This window comes from Raphanus sativus, unplaced genomic scaffold, assembly GCF_000801105.2.
Source record: "Raphanus sativus cultivar WK10039 unplaced genomic scaffold, ASM80110v3 Scaffold2198, whole genome shotgun sequence".
In the NCBI taxonomy this organism is placed as follows: Eukaryota; Viridiplantae; Streptophyta; class Magnoliopsida; order Brassicales; family Brassicaceae; genus Raphanus; species Raphanus sativus.
Genome location: NW_026617507.1, coordinates 1 through 16,853, shown reverse-complemented (window position 1 = coordinate 16,853; position 16,853 = coordinate 1). Strand labels below are relative to the sequence as shown.

The 16,853-nt window shown below is 35.8% G+C and overlaps 2 protein-coding genes and 1 pseudogene across 2 annotated transcripts; 2 read left to right on the top strand and 1 right to left on the bottom strand.

The window, feature by feature from the left end:
* Window positions 1-2,127: 2,127 nt before the first annotated feature.
* Window positions 2,128-3,085, top strand: LOC108851779 (uncharacterized). Its single transcript, XM_018625248.2, has 3 exons — window positions 2,128-2,372; window positions 2,573-2,702; window positions 2,800-3,085. Exons 1-3 carry the CDS (start codon window positions 2,253-2,255, stop codon window positions 2,838-2,840), a joined length of 291 nt encoding a protein of 96 aa, XP_018480750.1. The 5' UTR covers window positions 2,128-2,252; the 3' UTR covers window positions 2,841-3,085.
* A 597-nt stretch (window positions 3,086-3,682) lies between these two features.
* On the top strand, window positions 3,683-7,324 carry LOC130505353 (cyclic nucleotide-gated ion channel 17-like; annotated as a pseudogene).
* Window positions 7,325-11,471: 4,147 nt separating this feature from the next.
* LOC108854687 (protein SMAX1-LIKE 2) lies at window positions 11,472-14,791 on the bottom strand. Its single transcript, XM_018628306.2, has 3 exons — window positions 13,286-14,791; window positions 12,985-13,201; window positions 11,472-12,892 (listed from the first exon to the last, which is right to left on the bottom strand). Exons 1-3 carry the CDS (start codon window positions 14,395-14,397, stop codon window positions 11,648-11,650), a joined length of 2,574 nt encoding a protein of 857 aa, XP_018483808.2. The 5' UTR covers window positions 14,398-14,791; the 3' UTR covers window positions 11,472-11,647.
* Window positions 14,792-16,853: the final 2,062 nt, after the last annotated feature.

Genomic DNA, 16,853 nt, shown 5'->3' with positions numbered 1-16,853 from the left:
ATTTGTTTTTGCATTTTTATAAATATAGATGTTAGACACTAAAAGTTCTGGTTCTCAATGTTTCTGCGATAGTCTTAAAAGTTATAGTTAGGAAAGTCCACTCGCTTTTGACGTCTCATTACATATCCTTAACCTTCAAAACTCTACCTAATTATTTAAATATTTCAAAATCTTTTATAAAAGTAAGAAACTGATCAGGAGACCAATAATAATAATAAGTTGATGTAATAGTATAGAGTTAAAACTTTCTATTGTTTTATTGATGAAATATACATTTTGCTGCCTCTATATTTTGGTTTTATATGTTTTCTTTCGAGGTCACCTGCTCCTATTGATCAATAGAACAAGGTTACTGACATAACAACTACATGAAGTGTTAAAAATTATTTACATGACAAATTTAAATTTTAGCCAAACATGATACTTACCCATTCGGCTCTTCCTTGTGTTACACGTTCCTACTTTAAAAACTTATAATACATCATAACTAAAAATATATATATGTAAACTAAAACCAAATTTACATAGATTTATTTTGTAGAACCACAAAGAAGTAACTGTTTTGAAAACATTGATAAAAATCATGGTATTAGACAAACATACAAGTTATCGGAGTGGCCCTTTTTCTTAATAAGCTGGTTTGCACAATCCAACACGTTGACATTACTTACTTTTGTAAAAAAAAAAAATTCTTTCTATTAAATTAATTAATAATTATAATTCGATGAATGATGCAAATCCTCAATTGAAAAAGCAGCAGAGTATTATTTTTATTTTTGACCAAAGAGTATTGCTTTTTCTTTATTTTATTTCTCACGTTGTTTTATAAAAAAGCTGACTAGGTGGAACTTGAACCCGAAAGATGGACTGTAGTAACAGGATTGCTAACACCGTATTGCATATGCTAAAGATGTCAAAATCGTAATGTTAGCATGTGGAAGAAAGCTTGGACACTTTTAAACATGTATATTAATACTCTAGTAATACTCCAAAAGAAAGCGATTAAGCTCATCTACATGAAACAGGTTGAATAAATCTATATAAAAATAAAATATTTAATATATGAACAAGTTAAATCATATAATATATGTATAGAATTTGTGAGTAACGAGCAACGACGAGGTAATAACTAATAACTCATGAGCCACAACATAATAAAAGTGGTATAATACTGTCATACACAAGAGCATACAAAACACACATATCAGCTCATTGTTTTTAGTCTGAGTGATACTTTTAATGTGAAAATAATGACAAACATCTTAGGGTGGGATCAACGGGACAATGAACTTTTTGGGTTAGATCTCCGACACTCTTGTAACCACTAATTTGTCATTGCATGGTTTTAAATTCTTTAACAATTCCACCTAAATTTGAATTTAAGAGATGAGACAATTGTTGAAAATTTTCTGCATTGGACACCTTCCTCACGAAACAATATTAAAATGCCACTATACACATATACATAGGAGATGCAGTATATTTTAATGAGACATTGAACCTGATAAAGAGGAAAAGAATCCCCATGTGCTATACAGATAACATTTATTGTTTTGCTAATAAATTCCAGACCCTTACTTAACTGTCCATCTAAATAAAAACTATACAATCAAAAAGTTGTAAAATATTATAATGTCTTTTAAGCAAAACCATCCGAAAATGATTCCATTCAAATGAAGCCTTCATATTTTGTTAAGGACTTGAACACTTATTTAGGTCAAATCTCATAAAGAGTTGTTTCCAGTACTACAACTTTACTTAACCGGTTTTATACTTAACTTGTTACTGACCAATTTTCTAGCGTATAAAATATTTTTAAATTAACGCTTTAATCCTTCCATGGAGTTTACCAACAATTGATTGCATAGTCACCTCAGAAGTATACAAAATCTATAAACATACAAATATTCTCTCTACTTTTGTTTCAACTCTACAGTTTGCTGATTTAGATAAACTCATAATAGGCTTGAGATTGCAACTCATAAGCCTTTTAACAAAAGCAAGTGTTTGTTTTCTATTAATCTCGGCCCATCGTTAGCTAAAAGCCCGTTTGTATAGATACCCAAACGCTTTCTACAAACGCCGCGTCCCAGAGACGGTACCTTGCGTTTTATAGACAAACGCGGAAAAACAGAAGTAAACGATTCTGTAAGAGAAACAGACGAAACCTCATATCAAAAGAGTCGGAGACTTGCAGGTTTCGTGTGGAACAAACCCTTCCCTTCCCTCTCTCTCTGTCTCGACTTGATTGAATGAGAAACCCTCCTCCTCCGTCACTGCTCTCCCTCACCGTCAAGGCCGCCGTGTTAAACATCTCACGCATCAACGATCTATCGCACCTTCCTGATCACATCGTCCTTGATCTCTTCGAGGTATGAACAAAAAAAGAAAGACCCTTCATCTCAATTCTCCTTTTTGATCAGTTGTGTGTTCTGGTTTTTTCGAATTCAGTGTAAAGTTTAGAGCTTTGGCTCAGAATACTTTATTTGATGTGTAATTGATTGGTTAGTAATCATCAGGTTTAGCTATCAAACAGTTAGTAGATGGTGTGTTTCTGATTGATTGTTTTTAGGGGATATTGAAAGCTGGGAAATTGAATGAGAGAGTTTTGAGAGTCTTTATGGCATCTGGAAACGAAGATGTTCTTGCTTATATCGACGCACTTAAGATTAAAATCGACCTTACTCCCATTGTTCCTACTCGTAAGTCTCTTTAGTCCTTCCTTTACATGAATGAATGTTAAAAGCTTCGTCATACGTGTTTGTTGAAAGTTTGTTGGGTTTTTTTTAACACTTGTAGGATGTGATGAGGAATTTATAATGAACTGGACTAGACGCTAAGTTGATTTATGATGATGGCGATGACCGGTGTTTGGAAGCTCTTGATCCTATGTGTTAGAAAAGGTCGGTTTCCTAATTGTATATTTCGGATCAACAATCTTAGAGAAGTGAAGATAACATTTACAGATTGAAAGTCTGTTTCTTCTTCTTTTTTCTTATTGTGTGTAAATATTAACAGAAATGTTTTTTTTTTTCCCGTTCCCATGAAGTCGTTATGGAATCTTGGAAGCTTATTATTTGCTGCAGGAGTTATGTCATATAAGTTTTTCTAAAAGCCCTCTTATCATGATCCATGTAGCTGTAACCTCTTTGCTCTTCATCCTCATGTCTCTCAGCTTCTCTGTTTGCTTCTTGGCTTATCTACTTTGTAGAGAATCCAATTAGCTCTCACTAGTAAGCAAAAATACCACTTGGCAAAGTTCTCCATCTTTCCTCTGATAAGATTCAGTTGGGGTAGCCACACGAGACTTCAATTGAAATAATGATAAAAGTTTACTTGAGTTGAGACTGTCGTTCCAGTATATCACTTCTGAACATGTTCATGCTTCAGTAGCCATACATGATGAGTTATGTCATCTTCCGAGCGATATCAAAATTGAAATCTAACAACAAGGCTATTAAAGACTTAGATCTAACAACATGGCTATTAATTAAAGTGTTTTATTACGAAAGTACACATCAAAATCATTTACACTACAAATGACTCTCTGATTAGCTAGTTAAATTCACCTGGTCAAACATGTTTGAGTTTCTCGTCTCCTTACATCGATGAGGCAAATATTCCGACAAAAAGAAAACAAATATACTCCCGATTCTCTTTTTTTTTTTCTTAAAAGGTGAAACACAAAAGAAAACAAAAGAAGATACGCTCTCTGACTCGTCCTCTGACTCAGTTATTCCCTCCTTTCATTCCTCCCAGGACGAATCAACGAGCTTCCTCAGATTTAGAGAGAGAGAGAGAGAGTGAGAGAGAATGGCAAAGAAAGCGTTTTGTAAGAAGAAAATAAAACTTCTCTTTCTTTAACTTCATTTGAATCAAAAAAGCGTTTTGTTTCTCTCGATCTTCAGCTTCTTCTTCTTCTTCTTGTAATGGAGTTGAAGAAGGACAAGCTTCTTATGTAATTTTATTTTTCCCATATATTAAGCTTTCTCTTGTTTTTTTTGTTTTGATAATACATAAAAGTGGAGTTCTTTTTTTATTATACCTAATCACTATTTAGGGTTTAGTCTCCAGATCAAAAACATTTGTTTGATTAATTTTTTTTGCAGGTTCTACTCAGATGGTAAAGGAAGCAACTGGCCAGTGAATGATCAAATGTCCAAATCATACAAACTCTCTTTACCTCCTGATAACCTCTTGTCCGCCAATAGAATCACTAGATACACTGACAACAACAACAACAAGTCCAACAACTCCTCTAAACTCCCATGGTACAAGACCATTCTCGATCCAGGAAGCGAGATCGTCTTGAAATGGAACTGGGTCTTCATCCTCTCGTGCATGCTCGCTCTCTTCATCGACCCTCTATACTTCTTCGTCCCAGCCATCGGCGGAAACAGAGACTACCCTTGCGCAAGAACCGACACCAACCTCAGAATCATCGTCACGTTCTTCAGAACCATCGCCGACCTCTTCTACCTGCTCCACATTTTCGTCAAGTTCAGGACGGGTTTCGTCGCTCCCAACTCGAGCACCAGAGTGTTCGGCAGAGGCGAGCTCGTGATGGATACTAAAGCTATCGCTTGGAGGTATCTCAAGTCTGACTTCGTCGTTGATCTCGTTGCGACGCTGCCGCTTCCTCAGTTGGTTATCTGGTTTGTTATGCCGGCCACGAGGATCTACCGGTTTGATCATAGCAACAACAATCTCGCTCTGATTGTGCTTTTACAGTACATACCTAGATTCTATCTGATCATTCCTTTGAGCTCTCAGATCGTTAAAGCTACTGGTGTGGTTACAAAGACTGCTTGGGCTGGAGCTGCTTATAACCTCTTGCTATACATGCTAGCTAGTCATGTATGTATCCCTTTCCTTCGGCGGGCGCCTAGACCGATTTTTTTGAGCGCCTAAACCGATAATTTTTTAAAAATCGTTTTGTTCGGTCTTAGACCAATTTTTAGAACACTGGTGATTGATTATAATAGGTAAACATAGCTCTAAGCTGGTTTTTGTTTTGGTGCAGGTGCTTGGTGCAGCTTGGTATATATTATCATTTGATAGATACACATCATGCTGGAAATCAAGATGCAACAAAGAATCTGATGGAGTCAATTGTTATCTATATTACCTAGATTGTGATTCACTCTATGACGCTAGGCAGCTACAATGGGCTAATGTCACAAAAGTGTTTAAACTCTGCGATGCACGGAAGGGGGAGTTCAAGTATGGGATGTTCGAGAATGCAATCACTAAGAAGGTTTTGTCTTCGAACTTTAGCGAGAGGTATTTCTACTGTTTGTGGTGGGGACTGCAACAGCTTAGGTAAAATCATCAAAACTTTACATGTCAAAATTCTGTTACAAGTTTCTGATGTTTTATTATCGTATCTCAGTTCTTATGGACAGAACTTGTCCACGAGCACGTTCATGGTGAAACCACGTTTGCTGTGCTTATTGCAATCTTTGGACTTGTCCTCTTTGCTCATCTCATTGGGAACATGCAGGTATGGATTCTTGACTTCCACTAGCATGGTTGGTTGAACAAGTCTCTAACTGTTAGTGTTATGTTTCTTGATTTGTTTGTTAGACATATTTGCAATCTTTGACTGTACGGCTTGAGGAATGGAGACTGAAGAAGAGAGACACTGAGGAGTGGATGAGACATCGACAGCTTCCTGAAGATTTGAGAAACCGTGTGAGGAGATATGAGCAGTATAAGTGGCTTGCGACAAAGGGAGTGGACGAAGAGATTCTCCTACAAAGTTTACCCACTGATCTTCGCCGTGACATTCAACGTCACCTATGCTTAGACCTTGTTAGAAGAGTAAGTTTTTTTTTTCATTACAATTGGTTTAACTTTACAGTCCAGAGTTTGGCCTGGTTTTATTTTTGGAAACTAGCTGCAATAGTTGCTCTTAGGCCTGCAGGTTCAGTTAGTTGGGGGTTTTTTCGGATGGTTAGTTCGGAATTCGATTAGTTTGGTTCAGCCAAAATCTCACTGAATTGAACCTAAAAAGTTTGGTTTTCGATTAGTTCGGTTTCAAAAATCTATACCAAACTTAACCAAAGCTTTTGAATTCAGTTTAAATTGGTTCAAAATCGAAAAAGTTCGGTTAAGTTCGGTTATTTCGGTTCAGATTTTGGTTAGTTCGGTTCAGAATTTTTGTTAAAATTGGTATAGTTTGCTTCATTTCTTATTTTTTAGAAAACCGAACTATCAGATTAGCTAACCAAAAACCACTTTTTCTTAAATTGCTGAATCGAAGCAAACCTCCTAACCAACATGAACCGAAAACCCAACATTCCGGTTTCGGTTCGGCAGGCCTAGGTTCTCTCATAAGTGTTATTACTACTTCTAATAACTCCAAAAATGTGTGCGTCTTTGAATCATGCAGGTTCCATTTTTCTCTCAAATGGATGATCAGCTGCTTGATGCAATATGCGAGCGTCTGGTTTCTTCTCTGTGTACAGAAGGGACATACCTTGTACGTGAAGGTGAGTTAATCACAGAGATGCTCTTCATCATCAGAGGAAGACTCGAGAGTTCCACAACCAATGGAGGCAGAACCGGTTTCTTCAACTCAATTATACTAAGACCTGGAGATTTCTGCGGCGAAGAGCTTCTTTCTTGGGCTTTACTTCCAAAATCAACCTTGAACTTACCTTCTTCTACTAGAACAGTTAAGGCCTCGGTTGAAGTAGAAGCATTCGCTCTTCGAGCTGAAGATTTGAAGTTTGTTGCTAATCAGTTTAGGAGGCTACACAGCAAGAAGCTTCAACATACTTTTAGATTCTACTCTCATCATTGGAGGAATTGGGCTGCTTGCTTCATACAAGCTGCTTGGCTCAGGTACAAGAGGAGAGCTATGGAGAGTCATCTCACTGCGGTTGAATCAAATCAAAGTGATGAAGAAAAGGAAGTAGAAGTAGGAGGAGAAGAAGAAGAAGAAGAGTGTGTTGGGTCGAGTCCGAAAACAAAAATGAACATTGGTGTTATGGTTTTGGCTTCACGTTTTGCAGCTAATACAAGACGTGGTATTGCAGCTCAGAGACCTCGGTTTAAGAAACCTGAAGATCCTGATTTCTCTGCTGAGCCTGATGATTGACTGATTTTAATAACCAGACAAGAAGCTGACTTAATTTGTTTTGCGTTAACATCTTTTTTAATCTACACTTGGACAACATAACAATATATAGCTTCACTTGCCTTTGACGGATATTGAATCATATAGCAAATATCTATACCTCTAAAATCATAACGCCAGTATTAGTTACTGTTGTGTCTAGAAACCGTTCGGCAAGAAAAACAGTTATTTTCTTGAGCATGTTTTGCATATTCAAAGCTGCCGGATGTGTTTTAATATATGATTGTTATATCTCTGACGTAGTTTTCAGAACTAACAGTTTCATTTCAAAGTTGACGTCTTAGAATTTCTACGCATAGAAGAGTTGCATATTCTATTTATTTTCCTACAAGAGGAGTAGCATATTGTTATGTCTTGGTTCATTCCGCGTTGAGAAACAAAATGCATGGTACGAAAACGGTTGTTTTCTTAACATGTTTTGCATATTGCTATTGGGGCAAAATTCTTATAAAAAGTATAAAGAAAGGTCTATTGATATTGACATAATCTATAGATATAACACAAATGAAACGTTTGGTCCATGGAAAAAAGTTAGGACGTCTAATTTCGTTTTTTATTGACTGAGATGTCGGATCAAATCACAATCTACACATTACAGGATTACATTGCATACATATTGGATTTTCTTTACATATTGGCAACAGGACCGGCTCAAGGTAATGATGGATTCTGAGCAGACGATTTAAAAAGTCTTTTAAATATATTACTTGTTAAGCATCTTTCTAGAAATTTCGACTCCCAAATAATACAGTATAAATTAGTGATCTTGTGCACATGCAGTTAATTATATCAGTTATATGCATTAGCTTTAATGATATTGTCGACAGACGTAAAAATGGTTATATATATGGCCTTAAACATTCTTTTCTGAAATGGAGAAAATGCATTCTAGCTGAATAGTTATTCTATTCTTTTAGTCAGCAATTAAATAGTTATTTTGCAAGTCAATATGATTGTTAATTGTTAAAGATGAGCTACACAATATATATACATCGCATGCATATTTCAAGAGATGCCATGGCAGTTGTACCTAAATGTATAGTTGCTGACTACAAAAGTTAATTTCATGTCCCCTTTCCAAAAAGCTCAAATTCGACATTAGGTTTCAATCATGTAAGGTGGAGATCTGGGATCCCTTTTTGTTATAATACTTATAAATACATACTTATATTCGTAAATCATTATCTTCACGTCCTTTTCATAGGATATATTTAAAACAAATAAAGAAAAAGTTAAATATATAAAACATGAAATAGGTCTTTGAGTAAAGTTGCAGCATTTGCTCATTATTTTATTTTCCACTTGAAGATTTTTCAATTACAGTTACACTATAACATTGCTGTTATTATGGATTTCTTTTTCACTTCAATATCAAGTATTGGCATGGTGCATGATGAATCTTTTGTGTGAGATAAACTGAATCTAGTTTAATATTTAAGAGTTTTCTATACTAGAGTGCCTCATGCCTTGTTCTTACTTTCAGCTGATGATATGTTTAACTATGATGTAAATCCACCGAAAAGGTAGAGAGACAATAAGGTCTATTTTATATATCTAAATAATCGGATGATATAAAGGCATGTTTTGGTTTGTCTTCTACTTGTTCTAGTGCTTCTCTTTGGCTAAACTCCTATTCTTTGAAATTAATAGTAAAGTATATCCGCTTAATTATTTGTTGTCAATAATTAGGTTACGAGCTGCTTTATTTCAAACAAATCCATATTTTTATAATATCGTAAAGGTATCTAATCTATTAATTTAGGGATTATCTACTATTTGAAGTTCTCATTTAAATTTTGGACTCTTTCATAATTGTTGCTAGAATATATGATGTCTCCTATACAATGCAACCTACCAACTTAAATTAAACCAAATCTTAACCAACATAGATTAGTTAAACCTAACCAATAACACTTTTATAATATTTTTGGTTAATCTCTTAATATAATTAGATCTAGGACTGGGCGTTCGGGTAGCCATTCGGGTTTCGGTTCAGTCCATTCGGGTTTCGGGTTTTCGGGGTCAAAGATTTCAGCCCCATTCGGATATTTTTAAATTTCGGTTTGGGTTTGGTTCAGATCTTTACGGGTTCGGTTCGGGTTCAGATAACCCATTTAAAATGTTTTTAAATTTTCAAAATTTATTATATACTTTTGAATTCTATATATATTTAATAAAATATTATATATATGTCTAATATGTATATATATAAATATTACACAAAATATATATAATATTATATACACATATTATATATACCATATATTATTAATTGAAATTTGACAAATCAATTTCCGCCCTTTAGGGCGGGTCCTAATCTAGTTGGATATGCTTTTAATCATGTATACACTAAGTACCACAATACTTCAGCCTTATCTCCACTCCTAAATATTACTAATATATATATCTAAAAGGCTAAGGAAAAAACACTTTTGAAAGCTTTGTCTTCAAGTGTCTACCAGGGAACCTGAGTTATTTTTGTAAAAGCCAAAAACAATTCATGAACATTACAGCAAAATAAAGTTTTTGGAGTAACTCAGAAAATATCATCTTTTTGTGAACTTAGTAAGCGGTCTATCAGAGTTTTAAACCACTAAAGTATCATTACGATTTACGGATATATGCAATCTCGGCAGGAGATTCATTTTCACTAGATGTACTGTTACTACAATACATAAATTGAAAATGGTGTGAAAATTTAATGGAGAAATCCAATAAAATATAAATATAGGCATATTGACCATGTGAAATCACTTGCCCTGCACATTGTTGTTAAGCGGTAGATTTAGCTATAAAAAGTTTTGTACACAAGAATCAACTTATATGAAAGAGATTGTAACTACTGCTTTCATGATAGCTATAAGAAATTAGGTAGGCTTTTAAATGTTCTTGATTACTTATAATAAGTTTGTGGATATGCCTGATGTAATTTTAAATTCAATATAGCAGTCTAAATTGAACATGGAAAGCCATAGCATCATGTAGTTTAGATCACTAGACCAAGTGTCTTAGTCGTTTAATTGTTATCGTACGTTGGTTAGGTTCAAATTTATGATCGGTGGTTGACCGGTTTGTAGGTTGAAGCTTTGAATAAATGGTCATAAATGATAAAATCAAATTATGACCTCAAGAGCACAAAAGGACCGATCACTACGCGTGGTCAGACCGACCGCTATACATTTTGAGTTTTTGAACACGTTCGTCAAAGCTGGTTTGGTAGTGTTCAACTTTGTTTTGAAGTCACAAGTCTCTAAATCGCGTATTGACCGCAAGTGGAACTCAGAGACGGGTTAAATTCCAATGAAATATAAACTCAAAGTCAAGATGTTACTCGAAATCTTAATTTAAACCCTAGGCAATATGAAACATGCAAAGTACTTTTAACATTTGCACCCAAAAAAACATGCAAATTACAAATCCTGTTGTCAATATAGCATTCACTAGAAAAACTTCTGTACATGTTATTTGAGTTTAGTATCAACTATCAAGTAAGAAACACTATCAATCTTCCTAGGATTAATATGATTGATCACTAAAACCGGTTCTCAAAAAATGTACTCTCATTTATCACTACTTTGTTTTAGCCCAAAAGCTTATTTCGAAAGATAAGTTTCCAATAAAATAGATATATACTCCCTCCGCTCTTGAAAGTAGGATTTTTTGGATTTTATTTTTGTTCCACAAAGATATATTTTCTATATTTTTAAGGTACTTTTGTATAGATCATTAATTGTAAATATTTGAACTGGTTAAATTTTATTGGTAGATAGTTGTTGAAAATTGTATAAAAGATAAATAATAAACTAAAATTACCAGTATTTATTATAGTTTTAATAAACGTGAAAACTGTAGAAAATCTTACTTTCAGGAACGGAGGGAGTAGTTATTATAAATGCATAAAAGAATATGAGTTGCGTTTTTAATAAATATTTGGTCCATGAGAGTGGTTGGATTTGCTGCTTTCATTCTAAAAAGGTGAAATAAAGACAAACCACATACTAGCCGAACCCACCTAATATTTAAAAAGTACAACTTTCTACTGAAATCAATGTCCTCTGTATTTACAAAATACTATAATACAGTATAATTTCTTTAAATTCGATATGCTAAGAGACTATAATATATTCCACTAAACTCCAAGAAGAAACATACGAAAGAAAAATCAAATTTACCCTTGAATGAATAAATTAAAATCCACTATATCCCCTATAAGATCTATATTTATTTAACTAATATCTTTATTTGATTGTTTTGTGTGGAAATGTCGATTTTTATATAAGGCTATAAAAGCCTCTCAATTATTATCAGCCGTTGATTCTAGATAATATAAACATTAACCTTTTTCATAACCTCTTTTTTACTGTTTTTACTGTTTAATATATTACCGAACTTTTTCCCTCCCCGCCAAAAACGGTTTGGAGATAATAGAATTTACAACTTTTCCCCTTACCAACTCTTATAATTACGAATTTACCCTTTACTGGGACAAAAAAAAAGGAAAACTTAAACGACCACCGTTGTTACACTACTCGGAAGATAACCTCCGGAGAGTCGACCACTCATATCATCTTCTAGCTCAATCCTAACCACAGAATCTTCCAAAGAATACACTCGAGACTTAACACTATTCAAGCTCGAACCCATTGCTTCATCAAGCCATTCCTCTAAGCTAATCTTGCTGAGCCAAATCGCACCGGCTATTCTCTCCAAAGCATCGTATTCAGTCTCCACCGTTATTCCATCCCCATTAGAGAGACGTTTCTTCAAAGACTCTGCGGTCTTGTTCTTGATCAAACCAAAATCAACAGGTCTAAAGATTATAGCATCGTCAGCTAAAGCCACTAGCGTGTGCACAAAGCTACTACCATCTTCTTGATCATTCTCCACCGTTACATCACTAGACGAATCAAACTCAGCCGCTTCGTTCAGATCAAAACATATCTCCTTCCTCTGCTTCGCCTGGTCACTACAAAGCCAGTTCGGTTTTCGTTTCCGGGTTCTGCAAACAGACAGCCTCAGCTTCCATCCTCTGCTCACAACAAGACTCTCTAGTCTTGCTTCGTCGATGGGAGCAACGTTTTCAGCTAAACCTAGCGATGAGTTCGCGGTGAGGATGATAATAACGTTACCAAGACTAACCTCTCGCCCATACGAATCGAATATCCTCCCACGTTCCATCGCTAGCTTCACGTTGTTACGCAGCAACACATCAGCTTCGTCTATGTCTTCCATTACAATAACCGCAAACGGGTTTCTCCTAACCGTTTCCGCTAATCTATCCAACGCCGTTTTACCACGGAGGTTTAAACCGTCGTCGGTCCTTGAACCAGAACCGAGGCTAATGGTTATGGGTTCGGTTCCCGAGACAAGATCTGATAAGGCTGACGCCATTTTGGTCTTCCCGGTTCGGTCTGGACCAGTGAACATCAACCAAATATCTCCCTTTGACTTCCCGTTTCCGTGTTTGTGTTCTGCAATGGCTGATGCTACTGAAGAAGCTGCGTCGTGCTGCCACCAAACGCTTTTAGCTAAGCCCTTTAGTAGCTTCTTGAATAAATCGATATCGAACGAATCTCCAGTCTTCTTGTCTGGTGAGGATACAACTCTGTTGGACCGTCCAAGAACCAAATCTGTGCCGACCGGACTCCCTGGTGGAGTTATGTCCGATCTTGAGTTTGGTTTTGGATGTAAACGCAAACACAAGTCGTTCCATTTCTTCTGTAACTCCACAGTCTCTTGATCTTTCGTCTACAAGAAAAAAATATATATATTAAAATTTTCAATTTTCACATTCTTGTTTCTTACTTGTGTTGAAAGCAACTTTATCAATAAAAACTTACAAGTTTCTTGTAACCTACGTCATCGCCTTTAGCGTTCTGCAGCCACTGTGGCAAGACCGACCGGTTATTTCCGGTTAAGGAATTTTCCAATTTCGCCACGTCGTTCTCATAACTCCGCAAACACCGAGAGCAGCAGCTCATTTTTCCTGTCGGAATCTGAATGCTTCTTGTCGGAGATATTATTAATTCCTTTGAGATGATATTACTGCTCGCAAGCCTGGACAAAACAAAAAACTAAAAATTGAAACTTTGGTCTAATTTATGAGCTCAACTGAAAAAAAAAAAAAAAAAAAAGACAAACCTTTGGAACATGGTCGGAAGAGGCGATTTAGCAGCGATCGGAATCGCTTGAAGATCGCAATCATTCTCCATCGAAGGGTAATAAACTTGACAACGTAGATAAGTCTCACAAGTGGCCGTACCAATGAAACACAACCTTCCTTTGTATCTCTCCAAAAGCTTCCTCATCTCCGCAACAGCTCCTCCTCCGCCACCATTCCCCGCTAACCACTTCAAATCGCCGAGATCGATAACAACACCACCGGTTAACTTCGAGTTACCTAACCGGTTCTCCACTAAACCGGAGATTTCACCAAACCTAGCTAACTCCTTCTCTAACCGGATCACCTGGAAGTCGCGAAGCAACTCGCCGCTCTCGATCTTCCCGAGAATCTCTTCCACGAGAACTCGAGGCTCCGACTCGCCGACGAGAACCGGGTTTCTCTTCCGGGTCCGGGTCATCACCTCCGCGACACGTTTAGCTTCGTCTGTGCTCTGCTGACCTGAGCGGTTGTTTTGCTGAAACCGGGGATTGAGGTATGGATTCCGGTTAACCGGTACCGGTACCGGTCGATAACCGAACCCAATTCCAGATTGGTTAACGGTTCCGGCTTTTCTCGAGTTACCAAAAAGCGACTGCTCGATCGCGGATTTAACAGCGGGGCTAGAGAAGCTAGCCTCGCGCATGACCCGGCTCACGCTCGGGTCATCAAGAATCGAGATGATGAGCTGCTCGAGCTCGACTTTAACCGCCAAAAGCGGTTGCTGCTGCTGCTCGGGGCAACCGCGACGCTGATGAGCCTGAGCGCGTTTTAAAGCCGCGGTCAGAGCGTTTGAGAGCAGCGGCGTCTCCTGCGTTTGCGACGGAGAAGAAGTGGTAGTAGGGAGGCGTTCGAGTGCGACGCTGAAACAGAGCTCGAGAGCTCGGCACTGGAGTGGGTGAGAGGAGTTTGGGTGGGATTTGATGCAAGCCTGTCGGAGGAAGCCAGAGGAGGATGACAAGAGCGTGGCCGCCACGTGGAGAGGCGTCGTGTGGCCGTGGTTGCGACGTGTCGCCTCTGCGATGGACTGGTTGAGAACAGACGCTGCTTCCGGCGTCAGCGTTTGCTGTATTGTAATCAAATCTGCTCTCATCTCAATAAACTAGAAAAAATAACTCTCAACAAACACACGAGAACAAGAAAGTCTTCTTTGTTGTGTTTCTTTCTATTTTTCTCGCCTTTGTTTTTTTCTTTATTTAGAAGAAACCTTTGCATAAGGAGTTTCTTGGACCGACCAATAAGAAAAGAAGAGGAAGAAAATAATGCAGAAAGGATCAACACAAAAGATGGCTTTTTAATTACAGATAAATAAAAGCGATCAACAGAAAGGCAAAAAAAAAGAAATGGAAGACTTTTTTAGTTCTGTCTACGTCTATCTCTTCTTGAGTTACTGTGGATTTGCAGAGTATCTGCTTCTGTGTGAAAGAAGAAAATTGGTGAAGAAAAGGAAAGATCGGATCATCTGCTTCACAAGAACTTCTCAGAGCTCATCAATGCCCTATAATATATTTGAAATTATTGGACGCCAAATGTTGTAGTTGAAGTTACGGTGGTACCCTTTGTGTCTGCAACTATAATGGGACAAAGACCTCAAAGTCATATTAACTTGGTTTGAATATTGAGTTTCTTCCTTTTTTAAGACCATAATAAACATCCAACAATATTTGTAATCTGTATGCCTAAAATATTTGTTTTGACAGAGAAAAAGAAACTCAGACTAGGTGCTAAAAAGTAGAGTACCAAATTTTTCAGTGTCATCTTTTAAACACTTCAATGAAAAACTTCTTTCACCAAATAAACAAGGGAATCAAAGTAATCTTTTGTGTTACTATAATTAACAGATTTGAAGAATTTATTAATAAATTTTTATAATTGTGTCTGCGAGTTCATCTGGAAGGTAGACATTTTTATGTTTGTAATTTGCTATACGGTTAAGAACTAACTTTTCAATGAAAATATTAGGCACTGATATTTGATGTAACTAATTAAACATTATGGCAAAAACAAATAGTTGTTACTTTCAGATGAGTGTGGACAAAACTAAAAAGAAAGGTACCAACTAATAAAGGAGTTTCTGATGACGCAAGAAAAAGTTGAATCTAGTCAGAGAAATGAGACCAAAATATTCACGCGTTTAAAGTAGTGCGTGTATCACTTATGTGCTTTCGTGGTTGATGATCGGGTAAAGGCAGTGCAACTGACGCGCAAGAAAAAACGTGTGAATGAAAAAAAGAAAAAGTTTCATTTATTCCTTTTTATGGATTTTACCTTTTAAAACGAAATATCTGTTTTTCACACGCAATCCCTGCAAAAGGAATCGCCTTAAAAAGCTTTCACCTTTTTCACATTTTGCCTTTTTATCTCCTTTTCGCCGATTTAAAAGCTCTCTTCTTTTTACTTTTTTTTGTTTAATTAATTCAATTATTAGAATTATTAGAGATTTGCAATTACTATAGAGATCATGCACACAAATTCAAAACACCAAATTGTACTTATTTATTAAGAGTGAAATACGAAAAAGATAATCGTAAGTCTCTTTGTATATATTTTTTTTTTTTGAACTGAAGTCTCTTTGTATATTTAAACAAGTGTTTCTTGGAATTTTGATTTAATTCCCAGTTTGATAGGTTTAACAAAAGTGAACATTTTAAATAATAAATATTGCGTTGATACTGTACAATAATACTTCTTTTAAAAGAGGAAATATCCCTGCAAGGTAGTGTAGAAAAGAGTCAAATAAATAAATAATACATTGTGATGTTATAAAAGAACGATGTTATAAAAAATACATCAAATGTTTCACGGCTCCGTTAAATTGATAGATGATTCGAAACTTAAAGTTTTACATTTGATTACTTATTAATTTATTGTATACAGATCTTTTCTTTAAAACGTGCAATGAAATTCAGTTAAAATTCTTGCAGTGAACGATGATGAACAAAACGAACATATGACTTAACTTTGAAGAAAAACAAAGAAATAATGATGAAACATTCACGGATGATTTATGAATTTATATTTTGACTTGAATATCATAATGATGATTTAATGTCTTCTACACAATATATTGTGTTATACATTTGAAGAAGATAGAATTATACTACAAGTTTTTTTTGTCAATCATGCTTCAACTATTATAGCTTCTGTTTTTAACCTACCATGTGCCAGTCTCAATTTTATGTCAATAATCGTTTTGAAAAGAGCATAAGTATAACTTTTATGTCAATAGAACGAGAAAAAAATGAGAAGAACCGTCAAACAAGTTGTTACAATTAACCTTTTTTAAAAAAAAAAGTTGTTACAATTAACCTTCCCAAATGTAGCTCGTGTTTCTCAAAAAAAAAAATGTGTCTCGGGTTTACGGCATTACTTATAGGTTAAAAACTATGATTTTCATTTGGGGAAAGGTATTGCATTTTTGATGGAAATTATAAGAATTTTCAGCTTATATATCTAAGTTGAATTTTGAAATATATATATACATATATATATATATATGTATATTGTTATTTATAAAATAAAACATTACCAACTGATAAATGGAAGTAC